The sequence below is a fragment of the Artemia sp. Qi Xiang Cuo genome, chromosome 10 (genome assembly GCF_049724085.1).
Source record: "Artemia sp. Qi Xiang Cuo chromosome 10, ASM4972408v1, whole genome shotgun sequence".
Classification (NCBI taxonomy): domain Eukaryota; kingdom Metazoa; phylum Arthropoda; class Branchiopoda; order Anostraca; family Artemiidae; genus Artemia; species Artemia sp. Qi Xiang Cuo.
The window spans coordinates 54574494-54598966 of record NC_142803.1 but is presented as its reverse complement, the minus strand read 5'-3'; the positions used below and the strand labels follow the sequence as shown (position 1 = coordinate 54598966).

Sequence of the window (24473 nt, the reverse complement as noted above, 5' to 3'; positions counted from 1 at the left end):
GGGAGGGCTTCCCCTGAAAATATCACAAAAATTACTTTTTTACATACCTTAATGCAGTGGTTTCCAAACTTTATTTTACCACGGCTTCCTTGAAAATGTTTGATCTTTACGTTCTCAAAAATTTTGCACAAAAAAAAAAAAAAAAATTGGATTACGAGAGGATCCCGCAGCAACCATATTCCACCCTTACTTCAGAAATATTCCCATGAATGAAGGGATATTAGAGATATATTTCTACCATCCCTTCCCCTCTTAACATCTGTTACATTTATCTGAAGGCTCACTAAGAGTATGAAAATTTGGGAATAAAAACGCCCTTTTTGAGGGTTTGGGCAAACTCCCTCCCTATCTGCACAAAGATTTAAAGGCCCTCCTCCCTAACTGATGCGCAACTAAACGTAACCGTAAATAATTTTGCCAATCATCAAATGAATCAGCTTACCTAAATGAGGCTTTAAAATAAATATATATATATATATATATATATATATATATATATATATATATATATATATATATATATATTATATATATATATATATATATATATATATATATATATATATATATATATATATATATATATATATATATATATATATATATATATATATATATATATATATATATATATATATATATATATATATATATATATTAACCAGTCATTTTGTACGAACGAATTCCGGGTATCTTCAGGATTTGATGCACCTCCTTGAGGCATTACTGCCTCTGAAACTGGGAAATTCATGCATAAATTTTCAATAATTCTAAATGATTGGATTTAGAATTTAGAACACTCTTCCCATGGTGCCTCCCTTCACATTCGCAAAATAATACAGACTGGAAAATTTTTAGTACTACGAATTTATTTAGACAATATCTTACAAACAGAAGAAAACAAATAACAATTTTATATTGTTGTCTTTTAATGAGATGAATTTGCTTGCCTATAATTAGCACAAAGTTTGTCAAATGTCGGTGTCAACAATGAGATGACTGCACGAACCTCCTTTTTTACAACCAAACGAACACGATGGTTCGGTTTCATTTCAGCTATTGCAGATAATCCTGTTTAGATAGATAGAAAAACTTTTGTTTTCACCAAAATCTTCATGGCACTGCCAAATTTCCTTGGTATAGTCACATTAAAAAGCATTAATCACATTATACAAGCATAGGCACATTATACAAGCATAGTCAAATTGAAAAAAAAAAAAAAAAAAAAAAAAAAAAAAAATCAATCCTTCTGATTTTCGTTGTACATATTTACAAAACTAAGAATAAAACTTTTCGCTAACCGCTGATGGGCACAGCGTACCGGCTGAAGTTTCTCAACAGGCACTGCAACCCTGTGCGGGAGTCGTTTTGTTGTGGATTGAGAGGGGCAAAGGGTTTTGTGAATGGATTTCTTCCGAAATCCATAAAGAGTTTCTATCTTTCTTTTTTCTGATTTTGCATTTTAAACTTTTAAACATTCTATGTCGTATAAAGAAGACTTTGTGAGGCATCAATGCTTTTAAAGCTTTACTTGACAAAATATTATATTTACTATTAATATCTAGCCCAAATTGAATAAGAGATAAATTCTGAAAATACTGTTTTAAAGAATCAAGTTTTCTTTCTCATTACTTATTGATCCAGATTCGTCATCTTCTTCCCCAATAAATGAATTCTGTACCCACGCATATTTTTTAAAATAAAGATCATCAAAATAATTCGAGAAATGAATTAAAAAACCATACAGGTGTTAAGAAATAGACTTGTGTTTGCTTTTATGTTATCTTGGGTGCATACATTTAAAAGTAGAAACACGTAAAAAAAAATTTCCAAATTTGCCTCTCATAGCTCCATTTTTTTTAATTCTTTCACATAATCTTTTTGAGTCAATAGATGCATTTGTGGCCCTCACATTGATTGATTCAAAAAACTTAATTTTCCTGAAATATCCACCAAACAAGTCAGTTTAATAATTAAATTATCATTTTTAAGCTTATTTGCGTCCTTATATTGATTTTCTTCGATGTAAATTGCAATTTCAACTTTGAGTTCATGTATCCACTGCCTCACTTTGGCAACCAGTGTTCTTCACAATAGAACAGAAGAGAGGTATAAGGAACTCCCATAGCGTCACACAGCGTTGTAAATAATATAACTTATAACCATGTTTTTATGCAGGCGTATAAAGGTCTCTAAGCTTCTCAATCACATTTTCTCATGCGTCCAGAGAACATCATGCGTCCAGAGCAAGCAATGCGTCCAGAAAACATCATGTGTTTTCATCTTAATTATTGCTTTAATTATTTATTATTTAATTATTTTATTATTATTTAATTATTTAATTATTATTATTTTAATTATTATTATTTAATATTTTAATTATTATTATTTAATTTATTTTATTATTTTATTATTAATTTCATTATTTAACTATTTCATTTTAATAATTTAATTATTGCAGTTTTTTGTCCTGACATTGACTTTGCACCGTCTGTACAAAGCCAAACGCAATTTCCACAGTAAGCCTTTCTCATTAAAGAATTGTCAATAATACTAAAATTTGACTGGATGTGGCTTTGACAGAGATGAGTTTACAAAAAAGATATATCGTCAGTTTTATTATCACTTTAGATTAGATTAATTTACTTCAAAACGAGTTAAAAATGACCAATAGGTAACCGCCCATGGGAAGACATAAATGCACAGGCACTCGGCGGTTACCACAAACTATTTCAACATATAAAAATATCCAAACACAAAACATCAAAAATATCCAATTAAATATGCTGTTTTAGCTACATCAGTTCCTTCCTCTAGTTTTAAGACGAATTCTGTAGTGCCTATCTGAGAAAATTATTGATCGGAAAGATCGTCCTTATCAATAATCTAACTGATCGTCCATGCACGGTGCATCCAGCAGAATCTATAGGCTACCGTTTGTTTTGCTTTGGGATGGCAAACCTACCTTCTGTTTAGCCTTAGCTTCTAAATCCTGTCAATTGCCAAAGAGTTAATATATTTTGTGTGACTGCATAGTTTATATTTTATTGAAGTTTATGTCAATCCTGGCCAATGTTACCGGCTCCCAGTTTGGAAAACGCTGCCTTCCAGAAAACGCTTTCCAGAGACGTAATTCTTGCGATACAAGCCTACAATACAGCTTTTAGCTACTTAAAAACTAATTATAATAATAATTATAATTGTCATTAAATTTATAATTATAATTTAATTGATTTTTATGTCATTACAATTTTTTATATTAAGTATATATATGTCAAGAGAGGGAAGGATTTTGTATATGTAATAGTGAGATTTTTGACCAAAGATGGTCGTGTTACAACTTGATAAAAATCGACATAGTCTGTATAATTACTCCCTAAGAGGAGTGGGTTAATAAGCCCCTCCTTCTTCTGAACCAAAAGAGAACTTACTTCAAGCAAAACATAGTCCAGCCACAATTTCCACCACTCAATTGAGATCAAATACCAAAGCTGAGCATTTGGTGGCGGGAAATTTTTCCTTAGCCTTAACCACGAGAGTATCGCCTCCCCTTCTTCTCTTCTGTTGGAGGGCTTGAGACCAAAATATACAGTAAACAACTGAGAGATGAATGTCACAAAGCTTTGAGCTGTACTGTCAGCGAAAGACCAAAGCAAAAAATCTTCTAGCACAAAACCATTGTTAATACTGTAATTCGTTGATATAGAAGATTTCATATCAGTAACACCTATGAAATAGAAACAATAATTTTTAATAATAGTTTTTTTTACTTAAAAAAACTTTAAAATTAAAAATAATTAAACGTGTAATTATATTTAGTACGGTCACTGTCAATACCAAAATTAGATGAAATAGGATATATCATTTCAGCAATGCCTGTTTCTGAAATGATACCATACATAGATAATTTCGGAGACCACACTGCCTTTCCATGACGATAAATAAAAGTTCAAATAGGGATAAAATCCTTTTAATAGACAGTGATGATAGAAATTCACAAAAATACCAGATATTTCGGTCACATATACAGTGACCGTCATCAGTAGTAAAACTACTGCTGACGCTTAGTATATTTAGTAACTACTGCTACTGCTACTACTACTGCTACTACTACTGCTTTTACTACTGATGACGGTCACTGTATATGTGACCGAAATATCTGGTATTTTTGTGAATTTCTATCATCACTGTCTATTAAAAGGATTTTATCCCTATTTGAACTTTTATTGATACCATACATTACTATTGATCCGATTCGCTGCTTACTTACAGTTCGGGTACCACGAACTGTTTGAAAGCCTGACGTTTGTAAAAGATCGATGTTTGTGCTTATCGATTCAGTGCATTATAGTGTTTTTCAATTTATGGACTCGATTCCACGAGGAAATAGAATTGGCAAGGAAAAATTTTCAGGGGGAAGAATTTTCCGCCGGGGGGGGGGATTTCAGGGGAGAGAATTATCGGCAGGAGGGACTTTCCGGGGGGTAGTTTTCAAATATTTCAAAATTTATAAATACGACCGTTACTAATACGCGAAGGGTGAGTTTTTCGCAGGGGGAAAATTTTTTCGGGGGGATGGACTTTCCTCGAATTTCCTTTATTTTGAGATTGCAGCAACGCACGACGGATAAGCTAGAGCGTTATTCATGGCTTTACTAAAAACAAAATATACTAAACACTTTCTCTTTTATAACGTTAATAAATCTAAAATTATAGAGACTTCCAAGAATGAATCGTCCATCCGTAATTTTCCTAATATGGAATTTGAGGAGAGTTATCTTGATCAGTAGCACTATTACTGTTCCCTGTTTCCCAAACAACCGTTGTAGTAAAACGTGGAATAATAATACTCTAGAAAATCCCCCTTAAACTTTTTGACATCATCAATTTCAATAGGTTTATCTTTCCAGGCTTGTAAAAAAAGATGTAATCACCAAAAACAATTACAAACAAGAACAATTTTGTTACTAATGTAAATGGATACAAAGCTCGGGGCCGGATAAAAGGCGATTGGGTCCAATCGGGCCCCGCATTTGAAAGGGTCCCAGTTTACCATCAAAATAAACATTTTTTTTTAAAATTTAAATCAAATGGTTTTTGACAATAAGGGATAAATAATCAGTTACTCAAATATTAAAAAAATACATTTATTCTAAGTTAGCATTTCCGGATGAGATTTAATAATGTGTTTTGTTATTATATAACATACACTTTATAATATAGGAAACTCATACCCATAAAAGTTCATATCAAATTTATTGAATCAGGATAGTTCTATATTAGAGAGATTTTGTACTTCGTACGTGAAATAATTTACTACGTACGTAAACTACTATACAGATACATTTTATTTAAATATTTATTATATTGAGAGGGTCCCGCAAAAAAGTCCAATCGGGCCCCGCACCTATTCAAGTCGGTTCTGGTCAAGCTAACAGGATAATTCATTAAACGATAAACGATTGTATTATCAAACGCCTTACACGGTTATACCGATCAGGGGCAGTCCTTGTCATAATAAAATATAAGGCACTAAACATACAAAAATCACAGCCATAAATCAGCCATAAGCCAAAAATCACAGCCATAGCCATCGTCATACAAATTTATACGTTGATTTGAAATATCACCGAGTCAAACTAAAACCTAAGACATAGAAATATCCAACTATCTGTTAAAAAAAAAAAAAAAATCAAAAAAAAAAAGAAAAAAAAAATTAAAGAAAAAAAACTAAAAAGTAAAACGAAAAAAAGAACAATGAACTAAAGCAAAAAAATATGCACAATTATTCACCAGTGAGTCCAGTATTAAAAATCTTGAGGAACGAGGGAACAAACTTCTTGCGTAACGTATATACCGTGCTTATACCGGCTGAATTTTTGGTACCATTCAGGATACGTTGCAATTTTCATACAATAAAACTTTCGATAATACGATAATACGATAACTTCATTTCTATTTAGGACACAATCTACAGTTACATTCACGAAACTAAATAAATTTTTAGCGGTAGAAGAGAAAAATACACAGTTATATTACATACTAAAATTTACAGAAAGTAAATATTTACCGGTAGAAGAGAAAAATACACATAGTTATTTTTACATACTAAAATTTACACATAGTAAATATTTAGCGGTAGAAGAGAAAAATATACATAGTTATTTTTACATACTAAAATTTACACATAGTAAATATTTAGCGGTAGAAGAGAAAAATACACATAGTTATTTTTACATACTAAAATTTACACATAGTAAATATTTAGCGGTAGAAGAGAAAAATACACAGTTATTTTTACATACTAAAATTTACACATAGTAAATTTTTAGCGGTAGAAGAGAAAAATACACATAGTTATTTTTACATATTAAAATTTACACATAGTAAATTTTTAGCGGTAGAAGAGAAAAATACACATAGTTATTTTTAGATATTAAAATTTACACATAGTAAATTTTTAGCGGTAGAAGAGAAAAATACACAGAGTTATTTTTACATATTAAAATTTACACATAGTAAATTTTTAGCGGTAGAAGAGAAAAATACACATAGTTATTTTTACATATTAAAATTTACACATAGTAAATTTTTAGCGGTAGAAGAGAAAAATACACATAGTTATTTTTAGATATTAAAATTTACACATAGTAAATTTTTAGCGGTAGAAGAAAAAAATACACATAGTTATTTTTACATATTAAAATTTACACATAGTAAATTTTTAGCGGTAGAAGAGAAAAATACACATAGTTATTTTTAGATATTAAAATTTACACATACTAAATTTTTAGCGGTAGAAGAGAAAAATACACATAGTTATTTTTACATATTAAAATTTACACATAGTAAATTTTTAGCGGTAGAAGAAAAAATACACATAGTTATTTTTACATATTAAAATTTACACATAGTAAATTTTTAGCGGTAGAAGAGAAAAATACACATAGTTATTTTTACATATTAAAATTTACACATAGTAAATTTTTAGCGGTAGAAGAGAAAATTACACATAGTTATTTTTAGATATTAAAATTTACACATAGTAAATTTTTAGCGGCCGAAGAGAAAAATACACATAGTTATTTTTACATATTAAAATTTACACACAGTAAATTTTTAGCGGCAGAAGAGAATAATACACATAGTTATTTTTACATATTAAACTTTACACATAGTAAATTTTTAGCGGTAGGAAAATACACAGGGTTATTCTTTTTATGGAGCAACTCTAATGTATATTCAAATGTTCATCTTTGTTATTCTTATTTCGTAATTTATTTTAGCTGCTTCCCATTTCTTTGTTTTTAACTTCTCAATTATTTTAATCCCATATGATTTTAAATTTATAATTTCTTTCTTTCTTGTTCCATTCCTTTTGCCTTTCTTTGATGTCAGCTGTCCTCTCCCTTGTCTTGGCTGATTTTTTACTTTGCGTGTGTCCCCGCCCCTCTTCTATCTCTATCTCTATCCTCCTTCTATCTCCATCTTCTATCTCTCCATTGTGCAAGTAAAAATATAAACAAAATCTTGTATGCTACAAAAGAAAAAGAGAAGCGAGCTAAATCATCCCACAAGAATCTTACTCAGGGTTAGTTCAAATGAAGCGAGATTGAAGCTTAATTCTTAACTAAAAGAACATCATATTATATAAATATAAATATTACGCTGATATTAAATATTATAAAAAAATTATTTCGATACTTGAAAAGACAAACCATCGAAAGCTCCGCACAAGTCTTTGATAAATATTTATATTAAACTAACATTAATTGATAAAACTTAATATTAATATTTGATAAGTATAAATATTAAAATATACGACTGAACTAAACCTTGCGGAACACCGTACCCAACTTTTTTTTTATGATTGACATATACCATCAAAAGTCATTAACGAAGAACAACGGCGAAGGAAATTCTTCGCTTCAGCACCAGAAAAATATATTCGGAAAGAAATACAGAAATCAACCTTTAACATTATACCTCCTACATAGTAATATGAAATAAAAGAAAATTGGAGAGTATAAATCGAAATACCCATCAAAACTCACATGCTGATGATGATAATAAAGGAAAAAATTTACAAAACCAGAAGCCTTTACTTCAGTAGCGGCAAAAAAAAATACAGACAACCAAAATAAACCTAGAACGAACTATATGAGCTATGAAGGAAAACGAAACCAAGCAATTCATTTTATAATTACTATGATTCTTAATTTATATCTTTATAAATCTGAAATGTTCCAAAACCAGCTAGAAGCGACCATTTAGATGACCATAAGAAAATTAAGAAAAAAAAAGAAAAAAAAAATCTGGAATCAACCACATGGTCTATAAACCAAAATGAAACCATTCTACTTATTCATTCTACAAATACTTTGGTTTGGTAAATTCTAAATTTCAATATAAATTATCTGACAAATTATTCATTTATTAACCCCCCCCCCCTTCAGAACTTTTACAGACCCCCATGCAACTTCCATACCCAGTATGGTTATGGAAGCCGAAAGTCACAACACTTAATCTTACTTCTAATTAAGTTTGGGTGAGTTTTGGTAACCCCTTCTGCTAAATTTCTCGTTAAGCCTCATCCCTCCTCCTCAAAATCTGCACTAGGTCCAAATCCTCAAGAGACATATCTAGGACACTAGGTCTTATGTCTTAAAAGGTGTCCCAGACCAGACCACCTTTTCTGACACTAGGTCTTATGACAGGAACTTAGGGTTCCTTTTCCTCTCTCCCAGGAGAGGATGAACTATGTCTGAGTATCCCAATCGGGACACTTGGTGATGTTTCCCACAAATTTTGGTTGAGATCCACTAACTTTCTAGGTTCGTTCTCAGATGGCAACAATTTAGAGACACTTAGATAAAGCCTACTTAGATTTAAGGCCTAGTTTCCTTGTCATTTTTGAAATAAGGAAAAAAAAAGTCTAACATCGACTTAAACGCGTAAAAAATTTCAAAAATGTAATCAAGATAAATAACCACTAATTTCTCAAACATAAAAGTTTATCTGCAATTAAAACTCGTTTAAAAAAGAAAAAACTGCGAAACTGGACATGTGAAATTGGAAATGAAAAAAAAGAAAAAAATGAAAAAAAAAAAAATCTGAACCGAATTCAAAAGCTGAAGCGAATCGGGGAAAAAACTAAATCTAAATTTATAATTCAAGCATACAATTACGTTTTAGATTGGATAGAGATGCGTTTTGTCTCCTTCTACTGTTTGGTGTTTCTCCAGTTTTCAGTTTTTTAATTCTCTTTTTTCTTATTTTCAGGTCTTTCTTTTTTTTGTCTTCTGCTGATCCTTATTTGAAAACCCGAGATATATACCGGTTGAAATACCAATATATTGGTTTAAAAACCCATATATTTATCTTATTGCCCCAAGTCCCCTTTCCAAATAATTTATTTCTAATATTATGAGTTTAGTCACGGTTGGTTAATTCAACTTTAGATCTTTCAGTTAATTCTCCGGTATTGCCTTGGAAGCCATAAGGAGCAAAGACAACCACATGAACCTCCAAAGATATCCAATTTATAAAAGTGGAAATAAACAAAAGCACGTTAACCTCTTATCACAAAGTCATAACAGTCCGTCGACGAAGGAACTTCAGCCATATTCTAAGAATTAATGACTGCAAAACCCAACTGCAGCACTACTTGTCTTCGGCACTAAGGCATGCAGGACAACGACAGCAGCCCTGCGGCATTACGGCATGCAACCTATACATTCTCCCTTAGATGTAAACCAACAGAAACGTCGCGTACTCCTACCACAACGATTTGCAAAACCTCCGCACCACTTTCCAGTCTTACTATGAGGATTTTGCCGCAGCAGAAATTTGGGGAATGATTGACAGGGGGGGCCTAGATACCTACTGAGGCACATTTAGAACTAAGGTTTAAGCAACCAGGTCTTCCCCAAAGAGCATGACACTGACGACACCCGCAATTATCTTACATGCACATAAGGGGGGGGGTAGTCGATGGGAGAAATACACCAAATCCAAAACAAAAATGGTGGCAGTATTCTCTGTCAAATTTGTATACTTTTTTTCTTACTTTCGGAGCTTTGTCATGGCTGTTAAGCTTGGCCTTAAATCTTTCATACCTGCGATTACTTCTTCTTCTGTTAACTCTCGAGGAAAATTGGCGATGACCAGAAACGTGGAAAGCATATCGTGAAGGGTTTCATCTCTGAGTACCCCTTCTCTATTTTTATCCCAGACTTTGAATGCAACTAGAAAAGAGTAAATAAAATCAAAACATTGAAGTAAACAAAAAGTTTTTCCTTGATGTGCTTTTCCACGTCTCCTGAAGGAAACGTGGAAAGCATATCGTTAAGGGTTTCATCTCTGAGTACTCCTTCCCTATGTTTATCCCGGACTTTGAATGCAACTAGAAAAGAGTAAACAAAATCAAAACCTTGAAATAAACAAAAACGTTTTTCCTTGATGTGCTTTTCCACGTTTCCTTGAAGGAAACGTGGAAAGCATATCGTGAAGGGTTTCATCTCTGACTACTCCTTCTTTATTTTTAACCCAGACTTTGAATGCAACTAGAAAAGAGTAAATAAAATCAAAACCTTGAAGTAAACAAAAACTTTTTCCTTGACGTGCTTTTCCACGTTTCCTTGAAGGAAACGTGGAAAGCATATCTTAAGGGTTCCATCTCTGAGTACTCCTTTCCTATTTTTATCCCAGACTTTGAATGCAACTAGAAAAGAGTAAACAAAATCAGACCCTTGAAGTAAACAAAAACGTTTTTCCTTGATGTGCTTTTCCACGTTTCCTTGAAGGAAACGTGGAAAGCATATCATTTAGGGCTTCATCTCTGAGTAATCCTTCCCTATTTTTAACCCAGACTTTGAATGCAACTAGAAAAGAGTAAATAAAATCAAAACCTTGAAGTAAACAAAAACTTTTTCCTTGACGTGCTTTTCCACGTTTCCTTGAAGGAAACGTGGAAAGCATATCGTTAAGGGTTCCATCTCTGAGTACTCCTTCCCTATTTTTATCCCAGACTTTGAATGCAACTAGAAAAGAGTAAACAAAATCAAAACCTTGAAGTAAACAAAAACGTTTTTCCTTGATGTGCTTTTCCACGTTTCCTTAAAGGAAACGTGGAAAGCATATCATTTAGGGCTTCATCTCTGAGTAATCCTTCCCTATTTTTATCCCAGACTTTGAATGCAACTACTACTACTACTACTACTAACAACTCACCACAGCACCAAGCCGCCTGAGGCCAACACAGCTACGCACGCTCCTCCTCCACCCCAATCTATTCAAAGCCTCCCTTTTTACACCCGCCCACGAAGTTCCCATTTCCTTTAAATCTTTCTTTATGACGTCCTCCCACCCCAGACGGGGACGACCTGCTTTCCATTTAGCCCTAGATGGTTGGCCGAAGAGAACAATCTTTGGCAATCTGTCATCCTTCATCTGCACAACGTGCCCTAGTCACCTCAACCTTTCTTTCATTATAGCCCTAGAGATCGGTATTGAACCACATTTTTCGTATACCCTATTGTTTGAAATACGGTCAGTCAACCGGGTACCCAGAACAATCCTTAAGCAATTTCTCTGGAAAACATCTAGCAAATCTTCATCCGCTTCTCGGTGCGTCCATGCTTTAGAGCCATATTTGACCACTGTCATCACTGTAGCTTCTAATATTCTAATCTCGGTTAGCAGACTTATCTTCCTATTCTTCCGGACTTTTTTTAACTGTGAAAAAACGTCCTAAGCCTTGGCTATTCTACTTTTAACATCTTCACTGCTCCCACCATCCTTACTAATAATACTACCAAGGTAAGTGAAGCTGCCCACCTGATCAATTTTTTCATTACCCAACGTAACCTTTTCATCTTCACTTATTCCTAGCCTTAGTGACATAGTCTTCCTAACATTAATTTTCAAACCAATTCTAGCACCCTGAACTCGCAAAACCTCTAAAACTTCATTCATTTTGCTCACACTTTCATCTAGGATACTTAAATCATCAGCATAATCCAAGTGCAGGAGACTTTTTCCTCCCCGTTTGATTCCACGGTCTCCCATTGCCTTTCCTGTGCTCCTTAAAACAAAGTCCATCAAAATAATTAATATAAAGGGGGATAGAACACAGCCCTGCTTAACTCCTGATTTAATATAAAACCAGCTGCTACCCTCATTTCCTACCTTAACCTCAGCAGAGTTATTCTCGTGCATAGCACTAATCACTTTAATGTATTTGTCTGGTATACCATACAAGGATAAAACCTTTACTAAAGCTCTTCTATCAACAGAATCGAACGCTTGCTTATCTATAAAATTGCGTAATCTATAAAATTGAGGACCAAAGGTGGTTGAAAACTGAGGCACTTCTCAATTATTAGCCTAAGAGTGAAAATTTGGTCGACACATCCTCTACCTTTTCTAAAACCGCACTGCTCTTCTCTTAAAACTTTGTCTACGTCATCTCTCAGTTTAAAAAGTATGATATTACTAAGTAATTTGCTACCTACAGAGACCAGACTAATGCCTCGATAATTACCACACTCACTTTTATCACCTTTCTTATAAATTGGCTTAATTAAGGTTTTCCTAAAATCGTTAGGTAGCCTAATCAAGATTCTCCTATGCTACCCCCATGACTACTTTGCACAGACTAGATTTTGAGTTAAACTACTAGTACTACAAATACCATCTCACTGCAGCACCAAGCCGTTGATGCCAACACAGCTAGGCAGGCTCCATCTCCACCCCAATCGATTCAAAGCCCACCTCTTTACGTAAATAATTGCTTAGACCACTCTGTCTTTGTATTTAAAGTATTTAACTAATTAGAATACAGTGAAAACGGGTATAATATTTTTAACCAAGCAGGGAACAAAAACACCCAGCAAACTTTAAATAAAAAAGAAATCCGAACATTTCTACTTCACATCCAGAAGCCCTTATCAACGAATAAAACTGAATTAGGCTAAATTAAACAAAACATAAGAAAAACGTTTGTTTTTTATTTTACTTTTCTTTATACATTTTGTTTACTCTAGCTTTTCTTTTCGTTGATAAAGGCTTTCGGACGTGAAGTCAAAATATTCAGATTTCTTTATTATTTGAAGTTTGTTGCTTTTTTTAGCTGCTTTGTTTAGAATATTTTACCCGTTTTCACTATATTTTTATTTGTTAATCTCCCTCTTTACACCCTACTAAGAAAATCTCACTTCCCTTAAACCTTTCCTTACGACATCCTCGGTAGCCTTATTCGGTAACAGAGGAGTTAAAACGAATCTTGAAAACATCGGATCCCGTTGAATTTGAGAAACCCGAGATGATTTAAATTTTTAAAGGGAAGAATTATACGTAATTGGGTAATTTAGCAACCAATCATTAGCAACCTCAGAGCCCAGGAGATAACACACTATTCAGTCGAGCTGTGTCTTTCAAAGGGCGTGCGTCTTGGCATTCGGTACAAAAAAAAAGATGACTTTTGAATGATCTTGGTAATTTGAATGATCTTGTCGACTTTGCAATACTAGCAAAAGCGTGCTATGATCCTTTAACATAGCAATATTCGGAGTATTAGTCTTTAGTACAGCTCAGACTTGAAGCGCTCAGCCAAAGGTCCTCGGCAAGCAGCCGACAATTCAGTACTAATGTATTAAAACATTACATTTGAAATTGCCACACAATGCGTTCGATTTACTATTCTGAATCGACACAAAAATACATAAATCAAACGTTAAAGAACAAAATGTCAACATGATGTCATGTCACTTTGAAATCATGTCAACATAATGTCGAATTTGCAACACTAGCTCAAACGCTGTTATGATCCCTTAATAGCACAGAGATATTGATTTTTATTTACCCTGGAACATCAAACATTCCAGGGTAAATATGAATCAATATCTCTGTGTTATTAAAGAAACCCTCCTAAGAGGGTTTGAGTAAAATTTAATAATATATAAATGATATAAACAATTTACATTCACCACTCTTTTATTATTCTAATAAAAGAGCGGTGAATGCAATATACAGAACGGTATATATCTTAATAATATATATATATGCATATACACATAGGCTTTGCTTCTTAGTAAGACCCCTCTCGGACATGTAGGTCTACGCCTACATGTCCGAGAGAAGAGGGGAGGGACAGCAATATTTTGAGCATAAGGTCTTTGAATACAACTTACACTTGAGGCGTTCAGCCAAAGGCCCACGGCAAGCCGCTGATATCCCACAAACCTCCTCTTTGAAATCAATATGCAGATCACGATTTTCATCCAATGCGCAGAATAAGCCCTCGCAGAGCCGATCGCAGAGTTTCTGATGAGATGAAGGAAATGGAATGGTGACTAAATCCAGAAAGTAGGAAAGATCAAAACGACCTAGTCGTTCTATTGACAAATAGGCTTTTTCAAGCTCTAAAATTTCTGATTCTTCCACTAGAATAAGAAATAAACCGTAAATATAAAAAGGTAAACAATAGTCCTGTCAAGTTTTAAGGAAATGGCAAAATGCCTTGAAAACGGGCTTTTACAAAAAGAAATATGAAAATTTCATTTCAAAGAAGGTACTAGGTCTTGAAAAACTGATTCTAGAAAAACTTTCAGTTCCAGTCAGAGTTGCACATAGTCGCAGTCACAAGTAGTTGCCGTCCTAAACAGTCACAAGTACTTTTTAGTTTCAAGCAGTCACAGCCGCATCCGCGGCTCGTTGCAGTCAAAAGTAGACACAGTCACAGTTGCAACTAGTTGCAGTCTCAAGTAGTCAAATTCGAAAGCAGTCGCAGTCGCTATTAGCCGCAGTCGCAAGCAGTCACAGTCGCAAGTAGTCGCAGCCACAGCCGCAAGAAATCGTAGTCGCAGTCACATGTAGTCGCAGTCGCAGTCACAAGTAATCGCAATCGCAAGTAGTCGCAATCGCAGTTGCGTTCACAGTAGTGGTAATAGTAGCCCTGAAAGTATGAATTTAATACCCTTAACCGTTCTTAATATATTGCAAATACGCTCTTTTGATAACCTGGATACAAATACTGTCTTTTAAATTAGTTCAACATCCACCTGAACATTCCCTGCAGTTTCACCTTAAAAGCCTTAGCTTTTTTAGACCAAACTTAGATCAAACATTACCCTCTTTCCCAATAATGGATCCTATATGTAGAGTAAGTAAGTAATCGGATTACGACACTTGATTGACTTTTAAGGTCTCTGCTTCGACCCTTTAGTGTGTTGCTACGGCCGTGTTCGATCTCTGGGCCCCGTATTACCAAGCTAAGGTCAAAGTCACTGCGTCATCACAGGACTCTTATATGTAAACAACACTGGGAAAATGGCTAAATTTAAAACCCTTGCCCCGGAATCTGGGGACGATGCCATCCCCGGAGGCATAGCACTGAACTTTTTGACTATTTTGAACAAAATGGGTATCTCAAATTTTTTATTAGCTTTGAGGATAAGGACATATATAACGGTTTAGGAGGGGGGGGTATTGTAATTGCATTACAATCACTTTTCAACATTGAGATAAACATGCCCTGAAAGTTTCAACTTAATACCCTCACCCATTCCTTAGACCCTTTTGACTACCAGTATGCACATAGCGCATTTTTATTTTCCTCAACATTCCCCTCGGCACTTCCTGAAAGTTTCACCTTAATAACCTAAGCTTTTTCGAAGACCTTGCATAACTTACGGTCATTGCTCCAGTAGCTGTGGGGGTCATGTTATCCCCAAAGGCAGGATTATTTGACGTTTAGACTATTTTGAACAAAATGAATATCTTAAAATTTTGATCAAATGTCTTTGGGCGATGCCAGCTAAAAAGAGCGTAGGAGAGGGGCAGATTGCCCTCCGAACATTTTTGACTCTTAAAAGGGCACTAAAACCTTCAATTTCCTATCAAATGAGCCTTTCATTAATGCGCCTTCAAACTCCTTCCATATGAAGTAGTTCTGGCGAAAAGAAAAACAAATAAAAAATGTATTGAAGCCTTATGGCTCGTTCCTATAGGCAGCGCTAGAGCATTCCATTTAATATTTACAATCAACAATACTTTGCTATAGTGATACTGTAGGGCTTTATTTATATAGGCTACTTTATTCAGTTACGTATTTTACTTACAATACATCAAAATTTATTTATTTGTTTATTATTAATTTCTATTCTAATGATTTCTTATCTTCTTACTTTGTGCATAATACAAGTTTTTACAGCTCGAATAAGGAAAAAAAACGTAGAAATTAAAAGGTATACACTGGTCCTCTTTTTGTTTTAAGGAAATGGCAAAAATGCCTTGGAAAATGGCTGTTAAATAAAAATGTGAACATGTCAGATCAACGCATATACAGGGCCTCATGAAATGTCATCTAAGCTTTTACGTTCATTATGGCCCGTTCAGACGCATGGGGAAACGCTCAGAAATCTATCGATACCATGGAAAAAGCAATCGGTTTTAGGGGTAGGAATTTTTCTAATTTCTCTGTGGTACCACTCGTCTTTTTTGTGTGCAGTCGAACAAAAATGAGCAAGCATTTTTGAAAGTGGAAAGCGTGCCAACTTTTGAGAACACGAAACTTCAAGATTCGGTGGTTCTTATCCAGTTTTCATCCAACACAAGCAGTGCTTTGTATAAAACTAACACGAAAGAGGAAGATAATTGGCAAGAAATATACACTTGGCTTACAGAATTGGCCTGTACAAGCGCATGTTATCTATGCTTCTTAGATTTGCACCTATCATTTGAACACATTTCCCCTCGTACCGATCAGTTTTCCCGTGCGTCTGAACGGACCATTTTTCAATATATTTATGTACACTAATTTGCTATAGTTATAGTTTACTGTTTTATACTTAATTTGTTTTATGTATTTAATCCATAATACATTGAACTTTAACTACTTATGTTCCATAATTCTTATTTACTTTCGAACTAAATTTCAGATTTAAAGAACAACAGTAGCTAAAGAAAAACTATTTAAATTTGAGCAGTCAATAAATCTAAAAAGACGCTAAACAAAACTCTTAGATTATAAAATCGATTATATTACACAAAATCACTATGAAGACCTCGATTTCTATTCAGTACATAAAATAAGCCTTTGTGCAGACTTTCTGATTCACAGATGGAAAAGATAGGGCGATTAAATTCCCATAATGAGGGTTTGAGTCCCAGATACTGGTCTAACAGCTCGCATGAAAATTGTAGGTTCAGGATCTAAAAATGCATTTCTTTTCAAGTAAGGGGCAGTGCTTATTAATTTATTTTAAAGCACTTTGACGTCAAATGGTGCAGTTCTAATTCAAATTCTTTTCTCATTATCATAAAAATTTTGCCCTAATAAAATACCCTTTTTGTTGAGGAGAGGCGTGGTACCTGGTAAAATAATCTAGGGTCATGCAAGGCGAAGAAGCCTGTAAAGAACAGTGACGGTTCTAGCCTCTCTTGCGCCCGGGGCAAAATCTTGCCCCATCTGCCCCACCAAAAGTTTTCAGGCCAAATTTTAACAAAATTTTCATTTACTAAATTATTTTTTATTTATTAATATGATTACTAATTCACTTTCTAATTATTATTATGTTAATTTAATTATTATTATCACTCAATTATTTTTATTTTGAATTTATTTTTGTTTTATTAATTATTAACTAACTTTTATTTTTAATTTTTCATTTATTAGCTGCACCCCTACTTTATTTTAGCAGAAATAATTTTTCAAAAATTAAATAGTAATCGTAAAATTATTTATTTGAAATTTTTCGCCCGGGGCAAGTGCCCCTTCTCCCCCTTAAAACCGCTACTAGCAAAGAGCAGATTGTTTCCAATTATATGATCATTGTTACAAACCCATTCAGGCCTTATATATGCATTTTTGTTAGAAGGAGGATGGCACCTGGTCCATTGTTCCGTGGCCCCTGGACGGCAATTAGGCCCTGTATAGCGAAATTAGCTCTCTAATATTGTGACATTCGTATAAAAAATCTGCGCACGAATAATACACTTTTCTTGAGCACGTGGTATATTGTTCGGAAAGCTGTTAGGATTTATTTAAATCAAATGTAACCTCATATGACGTCATATATACTACAGACCTCTTTCCCTTTTCCCTGGTGTTACTATGAGATAGACTTCAGTCCTTACTGTAATTTTCATAAGTATCTGATGGTACAATGGTGAGCATACAAGTGGTTAGGATAGCTAGCATTCATCAAGATTGGCCATAAAAATGCAGTTTTTAGTGGAAAATTGATTCTATTTTAAAAAAAAATATTTTTAATTACAAATTACACTAGATCTAGCAATTTCCTTTAAAATGAGTCATTGAACATCCCTCTACGATGTTCCAGTGTCAAGCTATCTGTGGAAAAGAAAAAAAAGAGAAAAGAAGAAATATTCCGTTTATGCCAAATATCCTAGTAGCTGCCACTTTTCTTGATTTTCAAGCCAACATATTTCCCTTGTTGTTCAAGCCAAGGGATGGTGATTTTCCTATATAGGGGTTTCGGACACGGCGGTTCTAATGGTGTACTTTTTCTTTTGATCTGACTCTATTTTTTAGGAGTTATGGGTTCGTCTCTTACAAGGTTGCAAGCTACCGCTGCAACCCGGATAGATACATCAAAAGAATCAATTTTTGACGCTTATTCGAAATATATAAAATTCATGAAGTTTAATGTTACCCATCAAAAGCTACGAGCCTGAGAAAATTTGACTAATTTTTAAAAAACAGGGGAAACACCTCTAAGAAATCAAGTGATCTTAATAAAAATCAAACCATGAGATTCAGAATATCAGAGAACCCTACTGTAGAGGTTTCAAGCTCCTATATACAAAAATGTGGAATTTTGAATTTTTTGCCAGAAGCAAGATCGCGTTTATTTGTTGTTTTTTTTTTCCAGGGTGATCGTATCGAACCAGTGATCCTAGAAGATCGGGAGAGAGCTCGTTTGATCGGAAATAAAAAGTTCATGTGCCCTTTTTAAGTGACTAAAAATATTGGAGGGCAGCTACTCCCCTTCCCATCACCCTTTTTTACCCAAAATTGTCCGATCAAAATTTTGAGATAGCTATTTTCTTCAGCATGGTCGAAAGATCTAATAATTATGTCTTTGAGGATGACTTGACCCCCAACAGCCTCCGGGGTAAGGGCTGCAATTTATGAACTTTGCCCATTGCTTACATATAGTGTTGGCTATTGGGAAGTATAAAGATATTTTATGGGGGGGGGGGGGGTTTCTGATGGGATTTCTTACGTGGGATGATCTTTCCATGGAAAAGTTTTGTGAGGGAAAGGAATTTTTCATGGGAGGGGGGCTGTATTTCCCAGCATTAACTAAAAAACTATCAAAAATTAAATAAAAAACAAGTATTTTTTTTTCAACTGAAAGTAAGAAGCAACATTAAAACTTAAAACGAACAGAAATTATTACGTATATGAGGGGGTTGCCCCCTCCTCAGTACCTCGCTCTTTACGCTTAATTGTTATTTTTTAGTTTGTAAAAAGCTTATAATTCTATTTAAACCGTTCTTGTGTATCAAGAGTCATTCTTGTATAATTGGAATAAAAACTCTAGCATAAAGAGCAAGGTACTGAGGCGGGGGCAACACCCTCATATACGTAATAATATCTGTTCGTTTTAAGTTTTAATGCTGCTCCTTAATTTCAGTTGAAAAAAACTTGTTTTTTTTTTATTTAATCATAATTAAGAAACCAAACTTTGACACTAAAAAAAATACCGTATGGATTACGGTATTTTTATACCGTACGGTAAAAGGGTACGGTAAAACATACGGTAAAAAATACCATATGGAAACTTATTACTCCCTTCCAATGCTTCCCATAAAGAACTCTTGCAGTAACGTTATCTATTTGCTTAAGAAAATGCTGTGAAGACAAAATACAACAACCACTGGATAAATTACACAACAATCAATTTTGGATACAATTTCAAAAATACTTTCAAAAATTAATTGTACAATACCCAAAGAAGCCAGAAAGCTGAATTTAAAATTCATAAATAACCCAAAGACCACGCCTGACATGCCAGACTATGCCTGACAGAATGAGGCAAAGTATGAAGAAGAGGGTCTATTTTAATTAATTTTGTTTTGAGTTTCGTTTTGTTTTTGTTTTGTCCTTATGACTTTCATCTGTATATTAAGCGAAATACCTGCATATTTATCCTTCTTTTTTATTTTAACTTAATATTCTTGCTTTTTATATTCATGCTTTTGCTTTTTGCTTTTGCTTTTATATTCTTGCTCTTGCTTTTTATATATAGGAAATATTCTTGCTTTTTTATTTTCCAAATTTTTTTTTTATTTTTCAATTTGAGAATTCCTATTTCAAGTGACTCAATTTCTATAATTGAGAATATCCAAGTTTTTTGTTCGGGAGGGGGGGAAGGCACAAAAAACCCTAGCAAACGCGTAAAAAATTTATTTATATACATTTTTGTCACTTCTTTTACGAGTTGGACAAAATTTTCGCGGGGGGGGGGGGTTCAAACCTAGTACCCCCTCTGGATGCGGCCTTGGATCTTGATTAATTATGATTGGCTGTGTTTTGGTTTCGAACAAAAATGTTCCTAGGAATTCAAAAGTTTGTAGACTGCACTGAATGGCTTCAAACCTCTTTTAATCAAAGAAGATGATTCTGTGAGACTGCAAACCCAGTGGCACCAATTTTCACGAAAATATAGAGAGGGGCAACTATATTTTTAATTTTTGAATGAAGATACAAATAAATACTCTTCAAAATCTAGGGGGGTGCCTTCCTTTTTAAAAGTGAAAATAAAAAAAGGTTTTCTTTCAAAATCTAGAGGGAGCAATCCCCCTCCCCCCCCCAGCTGGCATCTGTGCGCAGAGAGAAAGACCCAAAACTTTCAAAGGAGCCTTTCAAAGCTTAACTTTTAAAAGCTGAGAGAGAAGAGAGAAACAACGAAAAGGGAACTAGGAATGCGTTTTATAATTTGTAAAGCTAATTATAAGTAAATGTAAGCTAAGCAAGGGTATCCAAGGAAATTACTAGGTAGAAGGGGGGAGGGCAAAAACATTCTGCCAAGAAAAGGGACTGTGGTTTGGAAATTTTTTTTTTTCCAGGAAAGCGTCAAAACAACACATGTATTCCTAGAATTTTGAGCTTTTTACATATTTTTGTTTTCTAGAGAGAGGAGGCCTGACCTCCACCCCTTTTCCCCGTTGGCACCCTTGAAGTCTAGCGTACTATTTTATATATTTATCAAAACCAATCACCAGCCAACAGTTAATTAAAACCAGATATAAAAAAGAAACGAAAGGTCAACTTACAGTGAGTAACACCAGCTAGGGTCTGATAAAATGTTGGTGAATCCATTTCACCCGACAGAGAAATTGGTCGAGGCTCGTATAGAAGCCATTTGATCACCGATGAAGCTGATGGGTAGTCAGCAACCCAACAGCGAAATGTCTCGTAGTCTGCCTGGTTTCCCTTAAAACAGAAAAAAGTGCTACTTATATCGTACGGTAGTCTAGATTCAAATCACCTTCTTTTTATCTTCAAACCTCAAGATTCATGCTTCATTTTCAAAAGTCATACTTTTCAGAGAAAATATCCCACTCCAAACATTTCCATAAGATCTCTCACCCCAGAGCACCTATATTCCATACCGAGTACAAATATATCCGTCCAAATGATAGGATTTCAGAGAATATATTCCCCCCTCCCATCGGGGCGTAATTTTGTCAAAATCCTAAGGGGGAAGGGGCAATTTGGAGCCAATTTTCCCAAGTCAAGTGAAAATGAACAGTTGAAAAATAAAAAATGAGCCATATAGTACTATAAAGGCACAGGTATACTAAAAAAAACTGATATGTTTCTGTGGATACTTGAATTATGTAGGCCTATCTTAGTTCTAAAGAGATTTTCAAAGACAGTAAACTTCAGTTGGGGGGCAAACGAGTCTGAGGGACAGTTGCCTCCTACACCATATCAAATTACTCCCTGCATCCCACTCCCTCGATGCTTATTTTAAGGATTTTTAGTCCGAAAATGCAGGGCTAAAATACACTTTTTAGGCCTCAAGACCCCCCCCCCCTCCACAGGAAGATGCTCTGGCCTTCATCTTAATAGTTGGTTTATATATTATTTTCCTATAGTTTTCTATAGAAATAGTTTATATATTATTTTCCTACCAACATTAATTTTCAAAAGTTCTTCTGTTTAGCTACTTTTTACAAATTCTCACCTCCCTTGAAAAAAACACTCAGACCGCCCGCCTCCACCAATTTTGTTTTCAAGTTATTTTCATAAATAATAATTTTCTTCCTTATGCGAGTCACTTTAAAATCTACGAGGAAGTACACAAAATTTCCTTTTGGAGTTTCATAGCCTTAATAAACAGGGTAAAATCAGGTGAAATTACAATTTGGGTAAATAGCTCAGTCGTACACGTCCATCTTAAATGAACAGCATGTCGACGATAAACAACTCGAGAACCCTAATTTTCAATGAAAAAACGAAGAAGACATTTGCATCTTAAGATTCGTGTATGGAAAAAGTTAAATCAGTTTCAAGGTTCAAAATTCTTAAATGAAACGAATAAAAAAAAAAAATTTACTAATAAGAAGAGTTTACTCAAATTCGTCGAGACGCTAAGCCACATGATGCCAAAATACTGAGAAAACCTCCTTCAACCCCATTATGTTGAAGCAGTAAGTTTTGGCCATCACCCTAGAAAATTCCAAAGACTTAACGGCTGTGTTAGCATCTCATAGTATCCTAATCCAGCATCTAACCCTTCCCTTATTACCTTCGGGCTATTTATAAGAGCATTAGGTATGAAATCTTTCCCATCCGGAAGATTGACTTTATTCCCATAGGACATTTCCCGATGATGCACATAGTGCAGTGAGATCAAACCGCTTCGTAAATAACAAGTCACACAAGGCCCCTCAACACTAAGCTTTATTCCTAAAATCATTTCTCTGCAAAATTCTTGCAGATCTTCGCCTTCTTTGTCTAGTGGTCTTACTTTTGCACTGTGCATAGTTACACTAATCCCTGTAGTTTTGAATGCCCTTAGTTTCAACTTACTCAAATCGTTTCATTTGCCAACAAAATTCTAAGCTGACCCCCGTCCTTAGTTACAACCAGAGTTGCCACTAAACACGCAACAGGAAGTCTCCAAAACCTGGCCAAAAAATGTCAAATATCTCTCAAAGTCGCTTAAGAAGTGTCCAAAGATGTCCATTTTATTTCTACTTTCTGTTACAATAACAATATTTTTTTTAAAACACTGTCTTTGTTAGTTCTTACATTCGGTTTATAGATTGTTTGAAATTGTTAACATAAATGGTGACCAATCTCAAATAGTACTCGCTTTTCCACCAAATTTGTCAAACACACAGAAAAACAAACAACACAAATTTTTCGCAGAAATCAGGATATTTCAGGTGGAAGCCCGTGGAAGAAGCGCAAACCCTTTGTATTGACAAAATCACTACTTTTTTTTGTCTGGTAAACGGCACTAAGCTCACCTCTGGGAATTCTACCAAATATCATATAGAAAGTTTCTTAAACCAGGCTACAACAATGTCAAAATCTCCTGAAGCTGACAGAAAGCCCAAAAACATGACCAATTTCCATGCCATAAACATTGTTAGTGAATCAATGACAGCTAACATTTCTCAGTTAACAAATTCTTTAAGTTCGTTTCTTACAAATATCTTCAGACAGGCAAGACACAGAGACGCACAGAGACACCAAGAGACACAAATGGACACACAGAAACACACAGAGACAAACTAGGCAAGCCTAGTTTTTTTATACTGGATTTTTATATCCCGAGAAGATCGCAGTTTTCAGGTATGAATGAGTTCAGGGGGCAAAAATGTTTTCATTTTGATATCCTTGGTACTTTCAAGTCATACATCAACAGCAAAAAAGTACTATTACGAATGTACAATGAAAAGCGAAGCTGACTTATAAGACGGTTTAATGAAAATTATCCAAATATCAAATGGAAAAACATATTATTTTAAAACTGAACAGCATTCCTATGTGTCAATCAAATTATCTTAATAAACTGGGATTAATACTTGTGTACCAATTACGATTAAACATGTTAAAAAAAATAACATTCATTCCATGAAGCTGTTTATTTACAAAATGAAGAAATCAGTAAAATTCATAGGTTGTTTTAAAGCCACAAGGGTGACAATTTGAATTTGGCGCCAAGACTAGCCAGAAACACTTTCCATTAGTGGCCTGTGATTGCTTTCCAAATCGAGACTATTTTTGCCACTTCACGAGTATCAGTCCGGAAGTTTTCCACAAGTCGAATATACTGATGGAAAGCAAAGTTGGCTTTGCAAGCTATGCCAGCTGGCTTTGCCAGCTGGCTTTCCAAAGATGGAAAGCCAGCTAGCGAACATTCCCCTTTTAGGATCACCCACGTTCTCTTTCTTGAAAATTTATTCCCACTTTAAAATTAAAA

General features: G+C 34.3%; 1 protein-coding gene across 2 annotated transcripts in view; it reads right to left on the bottom strand.

The window, feature by feature from the left end:
• The window catches only part of Usp32 (Ubiquitin specific protease 32), a 216072-nt gene that overhangs the window by 148489 nt on the left and 43110 nt on the right, over positions 1 to 24473 (bottom strand). For both annotated transcript variants that reach the window (XM_089095543.1, XM_089095544.1), the window contains exons 5-8: positions 21307 to 21466; positions 14193 to 14444; positions 10119 to 10247; positions 3432 to 3727 (exon numbers count right to left, since the gene is read on the bottom strand). In XM_089095543.1, the coding sequence (XP_088951669.1) occupies positions 3432 to 3727; positions 10119 to 10247; positions 14193 to 14444; positions 21307 to 21466 (837 nt within the window). The remainder of the gene's footprint in view (positions 1 to 3431; positions 3728 to 10118; positions 10248 to 14192; positions 14445 to 21306; positions 21467 to 24473) is intronic.